The sequence below is a fragment of the Curcuma longa genome, chromosome 8 (genome assembly GCF_044706935.1).
Source record: "Curcuma longa cultivar G26 ecotype Majalengka, Jawa Barat chromosome 8, ITB_CL_G26_1.1, whole genome shotgun sequence".
NCBI lineage: Eukaryota > Viridiplantae > Streptophyta > Magnoliopsida > Zingiberales > Zingiberaceae > Curcuma > Curcuma longa.
The window spans coordinates 6505133-6523965 of NC_133868.1; the positions used below are offsets into that span (position 1 = coordinate 6505133).

The window sequence follows — 18833 nt, forward strand, 5'->3', positions numbered from 1 at the left end:
AAATGTCTAAATTCAATATCAATATCAATCAACGTGCGTGATTATCACAACTCGTTGTAGTTGGTGCATTAGAAAATTTTATATTTAACTTAATTTATCTATTTTTTTTTAATTTTGCAATATAAAATTTGCAATATGAAACTTTATTTCTTCTTGTATTCAACCAATGGGGTTTCGGCCTGGAGCCTTATGAATTTGTCGATGGTGGTGTAATTTGAGTTTGAGAGAATAATAGTACCTGTAATATCATTTAGATAAAATTGAGATTAGAATTTAACATTTATCAATTTGTTTCGTAACATTATTATGATTTTATAATTACTATAATACAAATTAATTTTATTTATCTATTATTTATATTATAATAATTAAAAAATAATAATTACTATAATAATTATAACGGCTATTATTTTATAATTATTATAATAAAATTCAATTAATTCATCTAATATTTATATTATAACAATTATAAATTTATAATTGTCATAATATATATAATAATTATGATTTTATAATCGCTAAATTTAGATAAAAATATAAATGAGAAGATAATAATAAAAATAATATACTGAAAATAAGTAGATAATTTTACATGATTATTAATGAATGAGATATTTTTTAATAAAAAATAAAAAATAAACTCTCCTTCAACTATTCCATTCCATAAAACCTTTTGACCCAAAAAAACAACTCTAACTTTTTTTTTATGTAAAATGTTAGGTTTTCTAAATTTTTAAAATTTATCATTTTATATGAATGAAATAAATGTGTTATTAATTTCAAATTCATTTTTATTTTATTTTATGTGAAGTGAACGGAGAGAAATCTCTCCGGCGACGTGATTAGTGGGCCCGGTGCCCAAGTCTACAGGAGCAGTGAGGGAAGAAACCGGCAATAGAAGGTGACTCGACCCATTTGGCGGTCGACGAGTCGCCATCAACACCAGTTGCAGCGGTTGCTCTCTCTCGACTATAAATAGCCAAATAGGCGTTGGGTTTCAACACTGAGAGAGTGTGAAAAGGCCAAGCTGCTTCCTCCAAGAGCGAGCGAGAGAGAGAGCGAGAGAGGCGGAGATTGGGCTAGGGACTCGGCCACACTGCTCTCGCGTCTCATCTTTAATCTCCTCGAGGTGAGCAATCCTGCTTCGGCTCTGTGCTTCAGATCTCTTCCTTTGGCTGGTCTCTTGTTTTTGAATTGGTCGGAGACGGTAGGGTTTTACGCGTTTCAAGTTGATTTGATTCGGCCTGGCCTTGATTTATCGACTTTAGTGTTTGTTTCTTGATCCTTGGGGGAATCATCGTTTTGTTTCTCGTCGGCATTTAGAGATTATGTTGGATCTGAATGATCTCGATCTATTGGTTGATTTCTTTTACTACAAGATTTATCTTTGCTGATCCAGTATGGGTTGCTCTTCCGGAAAGATTTGTCAAATAGCGAACTCTTCATTCTTCGAAAGTCATGGAATCTACGAATCTTTTCTCTGGATATACAATTATCCTTCAGGCCTAAGCCTCCGTGGTTATCAAGCTTGGAAGCGGAGCTTGCTTTATTGGTCAAAGTTGATTTATTCAAGATTTGTCACCGTGCTTTCTGTTGACATGTTGCTTTAAGATCCGCCATCTTATTCTTGTTTAGCTTCTGCCTAAAGCAATTCAATCGAAGCGTTGTCGCAACTTCTGAATCTTCCTTGTTGAATCGAGTCATTGCCCCTGTTCTTTTCTAATTACTCCCATATTTGGGCATATGAATTTTGCATTTTCATAGGTTAATCTTCACATACAAGATTGTTTTCCTCTTTCATATTGGCTACTTACAAAATGCGTTCATAATTCTTTGCAAAGATGTATATAGTTTGGTTATCGGAAGCTCTTTTGTTTCTGATGATTCAGCTCAAATTGAGATGGAGGGCACCTTCCTTTTCACCTCTGAATCTGTCAACGAGGGGCACCCTGACAAGCTCTGCGATCAGATCTCGGATGCAGTCCTCGACGCTTGCCTCGAGCAGGATCCTGACAGCAAGGTTGCATGCGAAACCTGCACCAAGACCAACATGGTGATGGTCTTTGGTGAGATCACCACCAAGGGCGACATCGACTACGAGAAGATTGTCCGCGACACCTGCCGTTCCATCGGGTTCACATCCGATGATGTCGGCCTCGACGCCGACCGCTGCCGCGTGCTTCTGTACATCGAGCAGCAGTCGCCTGACATTGCCCAGGGTGTTCATGGCCACTTCACGAAGCGCCCGGAGGAGATCGGTGCTGGTGACCAGGGACACATGTTTGGCTACGCGACGGATGAGACTCCTGAGCTGATGCCCCTCACTCACGTCCTCGCGACCCAGTTGGGCGCTCGCCTCACTGAGGTCCGCAAGAATGGAACCTGCGCTTGGCTGAGGCCGGACGGTAAGACACAAGTTACCGTGCGACGAGACGGTGACCAACGATGAGATTGCAGCCGACCTCATGGTCGACGGAGCCTCTAGCGTCACCAAAATATTTAAATCCCTATATATCTTCTTCTTAAATAAATTGTGAAATTAAATAAAAGGGAAGGATTGCTCATCAGCTCCATTGAGTGATATTCTCATAGAATTTGTATGCACAAAAAGCCTTTTGTTCTGATTGTATATTGTTGAAAAATATACAATCTTGATCATTAAAAAGAACGACTTTAAATCTTTTGACTAAAGGATCAACTTGAAGAATTAAAGATTTGTCCAGTTTTGGAGAAAAAGTTTGGGAAAGACATGCGAAGAAAAGTATGAACTTGAAGTGTCGGTGCGGAAAAAGACTATAGTGTCTATTTCCCCTTGAATAATGTCTCATCTTCTACTTAATTTGTTCTCCGTACTCTAAGCTAGTAAGTTGGAGTGTCTGCTGAGGCATCAAGGTGATCCTCTATTATTTGAAGATGTGCCTTTTTTTTAGAGTAATTCAAGTTAGAAGTTGATCTTTAAGATATTTGTTCTCTTTCCCTCCTCATGGGTTAGTTGGCACTAGGATGCACAGTTGGTTCGGCTTGGAGTTCATTCCTTTTCAAGGATGTGCGAATTATCTATCACATTTGATGTATATATAATCCAAAACAGACTTAATTCCAGGGACAATGTCTTTCAAAAAAAAAAAAGTGTTCGACTTGATTCTCTGACTTGTGTGCTTTGATCAGTGAGACAACTGTTGAATTTTATCTTTATTTGATGGACTTGTACGTGTGGATATATGTCATTAAAAGAACTAAATTCGTTAAGTATTTTAACTTATGTTTATTGAGGGTTTAGCCTATTGAATGTGTGGTTTTCATGTGTAAATCTCGTTAATCCGCACCGTTATCAATAATAGACTAATAATTATATATATATATATACTAATGGATCTCTTTGCTCCCATCGACGGATAGATTACAACATCGTCAACCTGACTTCTTCGAAAGACCATCTCCCTTGTTCACCTTCTTCATCCTATGGAAGAATTCTTGGATTCGTGGACAACACATGGGGACTATGACTTTTCCGCTGCAATATGGTTCGTCATCTTCCTTTGGTATTGTTCCGGCTAGACACCGAAGATGGTCAAGCCACCCGTCAAAGATTATGCCACTCGGACCGCGACGAACCCAGCCGATCCGAGGAACCTAGAGAAGAGAGACACTAATTATAAACCAAAGGATTAACTGGCCGCTGAGGATTCCCGGCGGGGCCACTCCGACTATCAAGTCAGCAAGAGAACAAAGAAGAAGAAGACGCAGTAATGCTTGAAATGTAGAAGATTTCAGAGAGCTCTCTCATACCTGTCCTGAAGCTTTTATACTCACTGAGATATATGGTGTTAAGGTAAGGCATCTGAGTAGACAAATTCTGTATATTTCTGACAAGTGCGCAGACATGCCAGCATATAGGAGATAAAACCTGCGGGCTTAGCAACCGTCTGGTGACTTGAGGATGCGAACCATTCTTATCCTTTAATTGAGAATAGAAACCCGAGCAGGTAGAAGCCTAGCAGCCTAATAACCGTCCCCCTTTTATGGTGTGGCTCGCATGTGTGAGTGTCTTGTGGCTGAGCGTCGTGAAGCTGCCTTTAAGTAGGGAAAGGATACGGACAATGTCGGAGTGGTGCAGAGAGTTCGGATTTGTCGAGGCAGGGCCGAGCAAGATGAGCTAGTACAGGGAAAAGTCGGGCCTGCCTTCGTGAGGCTAAAATAACAGAGTGTCAGGATAGCCGAACAACAGGAAGGCCGAGTTGGCCAAGTAACAGGAGAAGCCAGTCGAGACAGGGCCAGTCATACGAGGTCCAATTGTTGACCATTGACCAGAGACCATTAACTTCTCAGGTTGGATTGATTATTGACTCCCCTATTGCCACGTTAGGTCCTAAGAGACTCGCCATATCACAAGCTTCCCCTCCAAGTCTAGTCGAAGGAGGTGCGAGCCGACTGACTAGACAGGGCAATACCATAGCAACCCTGACCCCGGCCAAGATAGTAACTTTCCAGGCCAAGATGTTGGGAACCGCTCGTGTCAAGTAGCTGAAACCACTATGAGCACTCACTCATAACTAAATGTGTCTTCGTTTGGAGATAATTATTATATCACGCCCAGCAGCCGTGAGACTCCACACATATTTTTGATACCGGATGTGACAAGTGGCATAAGGTGAGTCACTATGCACCTTACCTTCTGTACTTGATAAACACTGATGACGCTACACCCTAGGGTGTGGTATAGAATGACATTAGACCCTCGGCTTTCGTGCCCATTAGTCATTGGCGGCGCAGATCCACATACAGTGGATGGCTCTGGGACGCATGATCAGGCGGTGATTAAGCCACCCGCGGGGCTATATATATCAAGAGTATTTCAAGTATCCGGCCATTTTTTGAAGTTTCCTTGTGCGCTATCGTGTTCTAGTTTAGACGATCCTACCGAAGAATCAAGTTCAACAATGCTATGGAAAGACACCTGAGGCAACTCAGGGATTAAATAAGAATTCTTCTAGATTAGACCTCCATATGAATTTTTTAATATCAAAATATATCTGATTCATAGCTATTTCTCTCTTTATTTCTTTTTCAAAATAGTCTCAAACCCTCATCATCATTTTGACTGATTGACTCACCACTTTTAGTCGTCGAAAAATTAAAATTGATCACATATTTAGGAAGTCCTCAATCTAAGCTGTCTATTAGTACCATTTTTGCGAGAAAATATCATGACTCGGAATAAGTCTGTCGGACCTCTTCTCTTGCTAGAGCTGTGCAACTCATTTTTTTCCGTCGCCATTAGTTCTTGTCATCAAAAATTATGATTTGAGTAAACTTAAGCTTAGTTTCAGTACATAAATTGTAATTTTGAAGGTTATAGTGCAGTGAGTGAAATAGAACCTTAGCTCACTTTTTGATTGTTTGTTCGATTTTTTGACATTTAGAGTAGAAAATTTTAAACTTTCGTTGGTTGATTGAATTGTATTATGTTCTTGAATAGATGTTGAAAAAAATAACTCCAAGGATCGACGGATAGTTATTTCAATTAGAACCAAGGGGTAAGGTAAAAATTTTCTAAATTTAAGTTCATTTTCAACTCCTTAAATTTGAAATTTAGACTTTTGGATTGTGAAAATAGATTTATACTAATGTTTGGAATTTTTGAAAAATTCAGCTTATATTGTTTAAGTATTTTCAAAATTTTAGAGTTGGATAATTCGATTTTGGATGTGTTTGATGTATTATAATTGTGAAATATAATTTTAAAAAATTATTATGTATAGTTATGAAATAAAATATATAATTTAAGACTCTTAAAAAATTTTATTTGAATGTGCCTCCTCTGATTGGAAATCATGACCATGCCACCGAACCAAGCTATTACCTCCATTATTAATCGCATCAAAGAACTGAAAACCTAGATAATCAGGAAAAAAAATGTTTAAAGACCTTAGGTTAAAGGGAAAATCTCTCGGTTTAAGTTGGCACGTTGATATCTCTAAAGTTCTCCAAATAAATACTCTCAACTACACTAATCACCGGCTCAATTTCCTAACCTCTCTACCTAAGTCTTAGTTCGTTAAACTCTGCTCTAAGCTTAGTTCTCATTAACTCTTTAGTTTGAGCTCAATCCCTTGAATTCTTTATTCTGAGTTCTCTACCTCTCACTACTACTAATGAAGTTATTGGTCGTATGCAAACATGGTTCACGACTCCTTTATTGCCCATCTATGATCCCTAATTTCCCGTAGACTATGGTCATAGTCTATGCAACTTTTCACATCATCGTTTTTTGAGATTAATGGTCATTAAGCAATAATAAATGACTTGGTGATTGAATCGTCTCTAATATGCTAGAGAATATAGTCCTAACCTTCGCATGTACCTTTCTGCTCATACTTATAAAGAACATTAGGTTAGATTAGAATGTGAGTCAAATTACACCTTATCTTAGTTTCTGTTGTTGGTGCAATCGACCTGATCAAGATTGATTAAATTTGAGTTGACTCAAATTGAGTTTCGATATTTAAGTAATATGTTTGTTGACGAAAGCTAGACATCTAGTAGAAGGAAAATTTATTAGAGACGGAGATTATTGATGCAATCAATCTCAACTCTCAAACCATGTTGATCAAGATTGATTTGGATTTGGATGGTTAATTAACAAAAAGCCAAGTAGATTGTGGTTGACCGGATAATTGACAATGGAGAAATTCAAGTGGATCACGATTGACAGGACATTTGACAATCGAAAGTTCAACATGGAGTTAACAAAAGATAAATTCAAGTGAATCAAAGTTGCTTGGACACTTGACAGTTAAAAATCTAGCATGCAGGGAGTTAGACATGAAGTATAAGTGGATCAAGATTGTTCGGACACTTAGCAATGAGAGAAATCCAAAAATGTCAAAGAGGATCGAATGTTTGACAATGGTAAAATTCTAACAAATCAAAATTGACAGGATGCTAGGTAGTGGTAAAGTTTTGACAGATTAAGATTGACCAAACAAATACTAGACAATGGTGAAGTTCTGATAAGTTAAAGTTGATCGGATGCTAAACAAAAAAAATCATCACACATTAAAGTTGACCAGATGCTAAACAAAGAAAGTCTTGATAGATTAATTAAGATGAGATAAATTGGATATTAGGTAAGGTGATAATTCAATCTTGGTAAGGTTAAAATAGAGGTATAAAGTGATTTTTAGATAGTAGCAATTGGTTGATAAACTTGTAAATTTGGAGTTTGAGATGGTTTATCGTACATGATTGCTAGGTTGATTAGGTTTAAATCAATTAGATTTAGGTAAGGTGAGAAATTAATCTTGGTAAGACTAAAATAGAAGAATAGAAGAAATGTCTCTGCATCTAGACAAAGGACCGATAACGTAACACGCTGTAATTATTTATTCCAAATTGTTTATTTTAATTGTTTAAAACCTGCTTTTCAACGTTTTTCAAGTGGATCAAAGTCAAGATAGTGACTTATGTTTATTTCAGAACTTATTTTATAGGTATTTACATTTATATAGACAAGAAATAGGAAAATGGAGATTTAAATATTTGAAAGTATGGAATAATATAATTCCATGACGATGATATCTTAACGTGTGAGGATTATAATATTCAAGCGATATTACATAATCAATGAAGGGAATGTTATAATACTCACATATAAATTAGCGTTCAAAGAATTGAACGCGATTAATTTAGATGAGTGTATTTATTTATTTAATATAAAATAAAAATTAATAAATAGATAACAAAATTTATAAATAATAAATATTAATATTAATATTAAAATAAACATGAATATGTATTAATAAAAAAAGTATATTAATATAATGCATATGTATCTTATATTTATATATATATATATATATATTTTAAAAGATGATATATATATTTAAAAGATGCATATGTCCTATTCCGGCCTATAAATACAGAAGAAGAGGGATCATTCAAGCATCACCAAAATTTATCTGGAGATTTGTAAGATGTCTTCAACGAAGAGGAGGTCTTTACTTTTACTCTGTGAAATTTTTATAGTGTTTTCTTTCGCCTTAGTTAATGGATTGTATGGTTGATTAATTGATTCATCAGGCTCGAAGGCAAGGTCGCCATGATCACCGGCGGCGCTAGCGGCATAGGCGAGGCCACTGTTAAGTTGTTCGTCCGCCATGGCGCTCGTGTCATCGTCGCCGACCTCCAGGACGAGAAGGGGACGGCCCTTTGCGCAGGCCTCGGGTCCGACGACGTCGCCTCCTACGTCCACTGCGATGTCCGCCGCGAGTCCGACGTGAAGCGCGCCGTGGACACCGCCATCTCCCTCCACGGCAAGCTCGACATAATGTTCAACAACGCCGGCATCATCGACTCCTCCGGCAGCAGCATCCTCGGCGAAGACGACACAACCGCGGTGTTCGAGCGGGTGATGGGGGTCAACGTGCTGGGAGCGCTGCTGGGGACGAAGCACGCGGGGCGGGCCATGGTGGCGGCGGGGCGAGGCGGGAGCATCATCATCACGGCGAGCTTGGCGTCGGTGGTGGGATCGCTGGGTCATCCGGTGTACACGTGCTCGAAGCACGCGGTGGTGGGGCTAGTGCGAAGCGCGGCAGCGGAGCTGGGCAAGCACGGGGTGCGTGTGAACTGCGTGTCGCCGGCGATCGTGGTGACGCCCATGGCGGTGTCGCATATGCAGGCGAACGAGGAGGAGCTAGAGGCATTGGGAGAGGTGATATCGGCTTTGAAGGGCGTGATGCTGAAAGCGGAGGACATAGCGGAGGCGGCGCTGTTCTTGGCCAGCGACGAGTCGAGGTTCGTGAGCGGCCACAACCTCATGGTCGACGGAGCCTCTAGCGTCACTAAAATAATCTAAATCCCTATATATCTTCTTCTTAAATAAATTGTGAAATTAAATAAAAGGGAAGGATTGCTCATCAGCTCCATTGAGTGATATTCTCATAGAATTTGTATGCACAAAAAGCCTTTTGTTCTGATTGTATATTGTTGAAAAATATACAATCTTGATCATTAAAAAGAACGACTTTAAATCTTTTGACTAAAGGATCAACTTGAAGAATTAAAGATTTGTCCAGTTTTGGAGAAAAAGTTTGGGAAAGACATGCGAAGAAAAGTATGAACTTGAAGTGTCGGTGCGGAAAAAGACTATAGTGTCTATTTCCTAACAGATTTATTATAAACATTGATGTTTCTTATAATTTTAAATTGGTATGTATAAATTTTAAATCACTACATCACTATATGACAATGGATAGACACATCAATTTCTGTTAATATCTTTATATTAGAATTGGAAGGAGAAAGGTACTAATTAATTGATCACTGCTATTTTTAAATATAAAATAGGTGATATTTGGATTATATGGAGAGGAAATAGTTAATGTACACTTTTTTTTTTACAGAATTTGTTATATATAGCTCTAACATTATCTTCCAATCATATCTCGAAATCTAAATCACTTGAATTATATAGCTAGAGAGGTTTCCTCTGTTTGATCTGGTCAAAGCCAATGGCGTCCGGCCAAAACTTGAATTTATTAAGTGTTGGAGTTATGTAAACTTTAAGATATTTGGTACCTCTTTAATTCCCTCCTCTTGAAATTGAGAAGACGGTTTCAGATCTACAGAATTGGCGAAGCTACCAGGAGCCAAAGAAATTAAAAGGATTATTTTTTATAGGAAAACTAAGAGATAGACAAGGAAGCTGAGACGAAAGAGACTCCAAGTACACAGAAACTAAGATGAAAGGTGACTACGTAATGTGATTGTTAAAGATTTATATATAATTTAAACAACAATCGGCGCTCAAAATAAGTTGGTTTGTAAATAAGGACCTAGGACCGGACACTTAAGAGTATAAAAATAAAAATAATAAATATAAATTATAATCTTGAAAACTTATATATATAGTTTCATATAAAGACCTTTGACCATTCGGGGTATGGTGCAATGGTAGAATCATTAGTGTATTCTCTAAAATACTATGATTTGATTTTTGATTGGAACATTCATACTCTTTATTTGATAGAAAAAATTATGAGAAGCAATACGATGTACGATTACTTTCATATTATCATCTGACGGAACGATCGTATTGTGGTCCATGGTTCTAATATCCAAATAAGATCATAACACTCTACAACAATGGGTTGATCATGGAGGTCGACTATCGGTAGCCTCAACATAAACACTTCTCGAAGTTATTCTGATAATTGATAGGATTCTGTGGGACCGAACAGTGGCATAGCCACGTGGGGATGGGAGGGGGCGACCCCTATAAGATTTATGGACCAATCAAACCAGTTTAATTTAATATATTTGGTTTGGTTATAACTTGACCACGTCAACTCCATATCAATTCCGATTAGAACTAACAAAATCTTTATCTCCGTATCTATTCGTTAAATTTAGTTTGGACCCTATCCAGTTTTAATTCAACACTCTTGTTTAGTGTTCGACGATTTAGTTCGTTTATTTGTTATTATTATAAACATATTCTTAATTTGTTTTAAATCAATTGAACCGAATTAAGTAACTTGATTTAGCCATAACTTGATCAAATCAACTCCAAATCAATTTCGATTTAAATCAACGAAATCCTTATCTCCGCACCCGCACATGTGTGCTACATGCATGGAGAATTAAGATGAATGTTCCACACATAGAAAAGAAAATTTCATATAAATTACATCAAATATAATTTAAAATGGGGTTCACAAATACATAAATACACAATTATAAAAATTATTATCACATCATAAATCAAAATCTACACTACATCTACTCCACAATATCATAGTTGGTGCTATTTAATTTCCACTAAATTAAATTAGAATTAGACCTCCATGTGAATTTTTTAAGATGAAAATATATCTGATTCATAGCTATTTCTTTCTTTATTTCTTTTCCAAAATTCCACTAAATTAAATTAGAATTCTTCTAGATTAGACCTCCATGTGAATTTTTTAAGATGAAAATATATCTGATTCATAGCTATTTCTTTCTTTATTTCTTTTCCAAAATAGTCTCAAACCCTCACCATTATTTTGACCCATTGGCTCACCACTATTAGTCGTCAAAAAATTAAAATTGACTAAAACCCTCAACCTAAGCTATCTATTGGTACCACGTTTACGAGAAAATATCGTGACTTGGAATAAGTCTGTCGGGCCTCTTCTCTCGCTAGAGTTGTGCGACTCATTTTTTGCCGTCGCCATTGGTTCTTGTCATAAAAAATTATGGTTTGAGTAAATTTAAGCTCAGTTTCAGTACATAAAGTGTAATTTTAAAGGTTGTAGTGTAGTGAGTGAAATGGAACTTCAGCTCACTTTTTGATTGTTTGTTCTATTTTTTGACATTTAGAGTAGAAAATTTTCACTACTAGAAAAAAGCTAATACATAACACTAGAACGACAACGCATTTTGTCAAAAGTATTGTCTTTTTTTATTCAACAACGTTTTTAGCCAAAAGCGTTGTCTTATAAAAATCAAAGACAACGTTTTTCAGAAAGCGTTATCTATTAGCAGTTTTTTTGGGTCAGAGACAACGCCTTTTAAGAAAGCGTTGTCTATTAGCGTTTTTTTGATTGGTCAAAGATAACAGTTTTTTCAAACGTAGGATATCTTATATATCCAGGATCTTCCGCGGTCTGCTTCGAAGATTTCGCTCATCAGAAACCTTTCAGCTTCTTATCTCCACGGTATGCTTCGAAGTTATGCTTCGATCCTCTTCCCCCCTCTTGCACCTCTCCTTGCCTCTCTTCCGCTTTCACCACTCCGCCCAACTTATCCTCTCCGAATCCCAATCCCGACGCAGTATAACACTCTCATGCTAGTTTCATCCTCAACGGGAGCAACGACGCGGTCCGACATTTTCTCCCATCTCGTTCTTTTCGCAGCCAACAAGTATAGCGGTGCCGGCTTCCCACGCTGTCGCAACGGGGAGCTTTTTGATTCATGGCACATCATCTCCCCGGGCTAAACTAGCTCGACCATCAAGCAAACCCCTTAGTCGCCTTCTTCGTCACCCTCCCTCAACTTGCCCTAGGGTTTCAAAGTCGAGTAGCCCTAACGTGGAGAAACTTTGGACACCCAACTCTCATGGACATGATCCTGCACCTTCGCGTGAGAGGTTTATCCTCCTAAAACCTTGCCTCTTGTCTTCCCCCAAAAATTATTTCTATCACTGCAATATACCTTTTTTCCCCTTCTAGTATGGATCTCGAGGCTAATAAGAGGAGGAAGATCAACAATGAGGATTGCAACAAAGGAGGAAAGGATGGATGGAGGCAAGTATGGGAGCGTAACTAAAGAACTTGAAGCCATTCATGTAATATCTCTGACAGATATTGGTGTTTCAATTGATTAACTCCGCCTGTGATAAGTTTACCTTATCATTGCCGGTCCCAAGCCCGGATAAAGGAGGAGGGTTGCGTTAGGTTGCCAGCCAGCGTTAAACTAAGGCAAACACTCATGAATGGATCCATTAAACTATTGTGCTAATGCTAGGATGTTCCCCGGAAGGAACGCGTTGCAGGGTCCGACTGTAACGTCTCGGCAAGGACCGCTACATCTCCATGAGAACTTGGGTGTAGTGTTAAATGAGCAAAAGTTCTCACACCATAGGTTGGGTAAGAATAAAAATTATAGGAAAATTAATAGTCTAAGATTTGGAACATGGAATATAGGAACCCTTACTGGTAAAACAATGGAGGTAGTAGATACGATGATTAGGAGAAGAATTAGTATTTTGTGTGTACAAGAGACAAAATGGGTAGGCGAAAAGGCAAAGTTAATAGAGAACTCGGGTTATAAGTTATGGTACACAGGGAAGAGTAAAACAAGAAATGGAGTTGGTGTTATTGTAGATAGTTCGTTAAAGGATGAAGTTGTAGGAGTAAATAGAAAGGGGGATAGAATTATAGCTCTCAAAATAGTAGTGGAGAAAGACACTATAAATGTAATTAGTGTATATGCACCTCAAGCAGGATTAGATGAAAATACCAAATCAAGGTTTTGGGATGACCTAGATGAAGTATTACAAAATATTCCATCAAATGAAATGGTTTTAATAGGAGGTGATCTAAATGGACATGTTGGAGTGAAAAATGAGGAATATGAGAGGGTGCATGGGGATTATGGGTTTGGAACAAGAAATGAGGAAGGTAAAACTATACTGGATTTTGCGATAGCATATGATCTTATACTAGCTAATACGTTTTTTAAGAAAAGAGAAGAACACTTGATCACATTTAAAAGCGGGAATAATAAATCGCAAATTGACTTTCTTATGGTTAGGAAGAGGGATAGAAAGATTTGTAAAGATTGTAAGGTCATTCCTGGAGAAAGTTTAACTACCCAACATAGGTTAGTAGTATTGGATATACGTCTTAAGCATAATATCCATAAAAAGAAAATATCCACTACTCCTAGAATTAAGTGGTGGAAGTTGAAGGATGAGAAACAAAACATATTTAAGGAGAAGGTAGAAGGACAAGTATTAGGTGAAGTATACGGTGACCCTACTACGACATGGGATAAAATGGTATCAAAGTTGAAAATAATAGCCAAGAGTATACTCGGCGAGTCAAAGGGGCATGTACCACCAAGTAAAGAATCTTGGTGGTGGAATGAGAAAGTACAGGAAAAAGTGAAGGAAAAACGAATAGCCTATAAGAAATTATATATTTGTAAGAATGAAGAAAATTTAAAAAAATATACATTAGCTAAGAAAGAGGCTAAAAAAGCAGTGAATGAAGCTAAAAATACAACTTTTGAGCAGTTATATCGAAAATTGGATACAAAAGAAGGAGAAAAAGACATTTATAAAATAGCTAAAGTGAGAGAGAGGAAGACAAAAGATATTAGCCAAATAAGATGTATTAAAGATGAATGCAATAGGGTATTAGTAAATGATGGAGAAATAAAAGAGCGGTGGAAGAGGTATTTTCATCAACTTTTTAATGAAGGTGTAGGTGATCAACTTAACTTAGGTAATTTAAGCAGGTCAAATGAGTATAGAAATTTAAATTTTTACCGTAGAATTCAAATTTCAGAAGTAGAACAAGCTTTAAACGGAATGAAAAATGGAAAAGCCGTTGGACCAGATGATATCCCGATAGAGGTATGGAAGTGCTTAGGGAAACAAGGTATTGAATGGCTTACAAAATTATTTAACATGATATTAAAAACAAAGAAAATGCCAGATCAATGGAGAGTAAGTACTCTAATTCCCTTATATAAGAATAAGGGGGACGTACAAAATTGTGCAAATTATAGGGGCATTAAATTAATGAGTCATACCATGAAACTTTGGGAAAGAGTAATAGAAAAACGATTAAGGAAAGAGACTATGGTCACCGAAAATCAATTTGGGTTTATGCCTGGTAGGTCGACAATAGAAGCTATACATCTTCTCAGGCAACTAATTGAAAAGTATCGGGGGCAAAAGCAAGATCTACATATGATATTTGTTGATTTAGAAAAAGCTTATGATAGAGTCCCAAGGGAAATTATATGGAGAATTCTAGAAAAGAGGGGTGTTAGCGTAGTATATATTGACCTAATTAAGGATATGTATGAGGAAGTAACGACTAGAGTGAAGACTTCAGGCGGATTAACTGAAGCATTTCCAATAAAGATAGGGTTACATCAAGGGTCAGCTCTAAGTCCTTATCTTTTTACACTAATCATGGATGAACTTACTGGACATATTCAAGATACCGTACCATGGTGCATGTTGTTTGCAGATGATATTGTATTGGTAGATGAGACACGTGAGGGAGTAAATGCTAAATTAGAATCTTGGCGAGAAACACTAGAAGAGAAAGGTTTTAGGCTTAGTAGAGTAAAGACAGAATATATGGAATTTAAGTTTAGCAATATTGAACGTAGTGAGACAAGTATTAAAATAGGAGATGATGAGTTGTCTGAAACTGAGAGTTTTAAATATTTAGGATCATTTTTGCAAGCCGATGGAGGGATTGAGAGAGATGTCTTACATAGAATACAAACAGGATGGTTGAAGTGGAGGAGAGCATCAGGTGTTTTATGTGATCGTAAAGTGCCTCTAAAACTTAAAGGAAAGTTCTATAAAACGGCAATTAGACCTGCCATGTTATATGGCGCTGAATGTTGGGCTATGACTCGAGCACATGAGCAAAAGATGAGAGTTGCGGAGATGAGGATGTTAAGATGGATGTGTGGACATACGAAGATGGACAGAATAAGAAATGAGAGCATTAGAGAGAAAGTTGGAGTTGCATCTATTGAGGGAAAACTCCGTGAGACACGTTTAAGGTGGTACGGACATGTACTTAGACGACCGATAAATGCTCCAGTTAGGCGGTGTGAAACTATAACAAATACGCATATCAAACGAGGGCGAGGTAGACCAAAAAAGACTTGGTTAGCAACAATAAAACAAGATAAAATTTATTTAAATATAAATGATGATATAATAGGAGATAGAGCTCAATGGCGTAAAAGGATCCATATAGCCGACCCCACTTAGTGGGATAAGGCTTGGTTGTTGTTGTTGTTGTATACTCGGTCCACCCTGACCTACTAGGACTTCCTGCCCAGCCGCAACCAGGACTTCCTGCCCCTCGGTCCACCCGACCTACTAGGACTTCCTGCCCAGTCGCAACCAGGACTTCATGCCCCTCGGTCTACCCGACCTACTAGGACTTCCTGCCCAGCCGCAACCAGGACTTCATGCCCCTCGGTCTACCCGACCTACTAGGACTTCCTGCCCGATGTCTGGTCCTCTTGATTCAAATACGGGAGCCCCTACTTCCTTTAATTTTAAGGTTCAACCCACATGGTTAGATCCGGATCATGGCTCATCCGGCGGTTAGTCCGGTGAAGAGCGGCCTTTCTCTGATACCAATTGTAGGGTCCCCAAGGATGTCTGTATCTCCACAATGGCATGATATTGTCCACTTTGGGCCTAAGCCCTCATGGTTTTGTTCTTGGGCTCTCCCCAAAAGGCCTCATGCCAATGGAGATACTTTCCATCCTTTTAAACCCATTATATTTCCCATGTGTTTTAGATGTGGGACTATGTTTGCACCTTTGCAACCCAACAAGAAGAAGAAGCAGAAGAAGAAGAAGAAGAATGTGGTCATTCCTACTTGCTCCATGATAAGTTTGGTCTTGTTTGCCGTGTTTGTAGAGTAATACAGAAAAGCATAGATACTATATGTGATTACCAATGGACAAAGGTACTATAACATGCAGCTAATTAAAACCTTTAAGGTGCGTTTGGTTGGGGGTCATCTGTGATTATCTTGGTTATCCATCTAAAGTTATCAACCAACACCTTGTTTGATTTAGGTAATCGGCGATTCCCAAGTAATGTTTCATGCTCGACACGTCAGCATACGTTAGCAAAAGAGGGCATCCAATCCGGAATTGGAAAACCAAGGAAAACTTAGGTTTTTCTTGATTTCGGGGTTAAGGAAATTTTCTTTACGAAATTACCCCGCGAGCCTAATCGCGAAACCCTCCGCGAGCGAAACCCTAGCGGTGGTGGCGATTTGAAGCCTTCGTCCATGGCGGCTCCGACGACGAGAACTACACGCTGAGGCTCGATCGCATCACCGGCGTGGAGATGTACTTCCTGGTATCGATGTATTTCTCGTTCCCTAAAGGGGTGGACGCAGCTGGGAGAGCGCTTGCCTCGGGTAAGCATATCTAGATCTCTAAGGCGGAGCTCACATCGCCGGTGGTTGGCAGCGTGTGGGCATTTCTTGCGAGGTCGACAGGGTTCCGAACCACCGTCTTTATTCCGCTCGACGCCTCCGTGCTTGAGTTGGGATCTCTAGATACCATGCCGGAGAGCTTCGAGGTGCTGCGCTCGATTAGATCAGCTTTCGGCTTGGAGAACCCCATTAGCGGCCATATCGCGAAGCATCCTAGGATTTTTGGAAATGATTTGTACCCCGACCACGATTGTGTCAATGGTAGCGTTGCTTCGCCAGAGAAGTCGCAAAAGAGGCCACCGGAGATGACCGAGAAGCCAGGAGATCACCAACTAAGGAACCCAATCAGCAATGGCAGAACTCTGCTGTAGTGGAATCACAATCTGAGCAAGTGTGACTCCGTGAGCCCTTTACAACTTCAACAGCTTCACCGGCCAACGTCGCAATCCTTCACTCCGCCGTCAGGGCAAATTGATTTTGGTGTCGTCGGAGGAAACCCTGCTTCTGCCAGCCTTCGGGAATTGGCAATGGATGCCGATCTGTCCGACGTAGAAGGCCCGAGCAAGGAGCAAGCGGAGACTATAGCGACCGCAGAGGAGCGGCGACCGCGGAAGAGGGGGTGGAAGCCTGCGAACGGCCGGCATGAGCCGCTGAACCACGTGGAGGTGGAGAGGCAACGGAGGGAGAAGCTGAACCAGAAATTCTATGCCCTGCGCGCGGTGGTGCCCAACATCTCCAAAATGGACAAGGCCTCACTGCTCGGTGACACCATAGCCTACATCACCAAGCTCCAGCAGAAGCTGCAGAAGGAGATGGAATCGGAGCGAGAAGTCTGGGATGGCACAACCTCTACGGATTTGAGGAGGCCCAATCAGATCGAGGTGGAGACGGAGGAGCGAGAGGTGGTTGTCCGGGTGAGCTGCTCGCTAGAGGGGCACCCGCTCTCCAAAGTCATCCGAGCGCTGAGGACCTCGCAGAGTGATGTGGTGGACACCAAGGTGGACGCAAACAGGGACAGCGTATTGCACATGTTTATCGTCCGATCGCTGGAGCAGAAGGTAAAAACCAGCTTAATTTCTGCCATAGCATTGGAATCTAATTAGTAGTTGATTAGCTAGAGAAATGAAATTAAAATTAGTATATATATATATATGTCATTTAGCCAGAGTTTATTAATTATAGTAACTAATTATTCAAAAAATATATGAGCATGGCAAACATATTTAGCTTTCGGTTGTGATCAGTAGGTGTTTGAAGTGTTTTATATTTCTGATGTATACTTTGATTTGTAATTATTTTGAATATGACTTTTGATATAGCACCCTATAGAGTTTATCAAAATATGAATTGTGTTTGTGTGAAACTAGTTTTGCCAAAGAGTAGCGTATGTAAGTAATATTTTGTCACAACCCATATTTATTTTCATGTATTCTTAGTTTGAAATGTAAATTTCTAATTGGTATTTTTAATTTCTAATCAATTTTTGATTTATTCAATTCGATCGATTCAGTTTTACTAAAATACTTACCCCGATTTGTTAGAGCTTCTCTTAAGATAATTTAAATTTTTAAAATTTATAATATATATTATATTATTAATATTATAATTAATAATTTAATTTAATTTTAAAAATTAATTAAATATCAAATTAATTTAATTATAAAAAATGATTATAATTAAACTAGGGGTAATATAGTAAATGTTAAAGTAAGTAATGTATTAAAACCTTCAAACAAATAAGGTTTTGTCTCATTACCTAGGATTAAACCAAACAATATTAGGTTATATTTTATTCCCTATACCCTTAGTTATGTAATTACTTGGTAATCACATAATCAAGGTAATCACGGATGACCCCCAACCAAACGCACCCTTACAGTTATATATATCTTAGATTAGTTTTTATTGGTTTAAATATATAGATGTTACTTATATATTCCATATTTCAAATTGAAGGGACAAAAGAAGATGTGATTACAAAAGCACTTGAGCCGGGCGTGTGAGGGGTAGAAGCCGAGGTCATATCACTTCAACAACATATATAATGTGATAGTTGGTAGAAGCATATATTATGTAATTAAATCTATGTAATGCTTTTGTGACAATGCTTTTGTAATAGACAATGAT

General features: G+C 38.5%; 2 protein-coding genes and 1 pseudogene across 2 annotated transcripts; all 3 read left to right on the plus strand.

Moving 5' to 3' along the window:
* The first annotated feature begins 1072 nt into the window (after nt 1-1072).
* On the plus strand, nt 1073-2449 carry LOC141833924 (S-adenosylmethionine synthase-like). The gene is made up of 2 exons (XM_074721420.1): nt 1073-1129; nt 1890-2449. The coding sequence occupies exon 2, from the start codon at nt 1901-1903 to the stop codon at nt 2447-2449; it is 549 nt and encodes a 182-aa protein (XP_074577521.1). The 5' UTR covers nt 1073-1129; nt 1890-1900.
* Nucleotides 2450-7933: 5484 nt separating this feature from the next.
* On the plus strand, nt 7934-9045 carry LOC141833401 (momilactone A synthase-like). Its single transcript, XM_074720831.1, has 2 exons — nt 7934-7996; nt 8083-9045. The coding sequence occupies exons 1-2, from the start codon at nt 7977-7979 to the stop codon at nt 8855-8857; spliced, it is 795 nt and encodes a 264-aa protein (XP_074576932.1). The 5' UTR covers nt 7934-7976; the 3' UTR covers nt 8858-9045.
* Nucleotides 9046-16216: 7171 nt separating this feature from the next.
* LOC141833926 (transcription factor MTB1-like) lies at nt 16217-17809 on the plus strand (annotated as a pseudogene).
* The last annotated feature ends 1024 nt before the right edge of the window (nt 17810-18833 follow it).

Bases quoted from the DNA above. Each gene is read 5' to 3' on its own strand.
- LOC141833924 (XM_074721420.1), top strand. From the start codon at position 1,901: ATGGAGGGCACCTTCCTTTTCACCTCTGAATCTGTCAACGAGGGGCAC.
- LOC141833401 (XM_074720831.1), top strand. From the start codon at position 7,977: ATGTCTTCAACGAAGAGGAG. The intron at 7,997-8,082 runs GTCTTTACTTTT...TTGATTCATCAG, and splicing joins ATGTCTTCAACGAAGAGGAG to GCTCGAAGGCAAGGTCGCCA.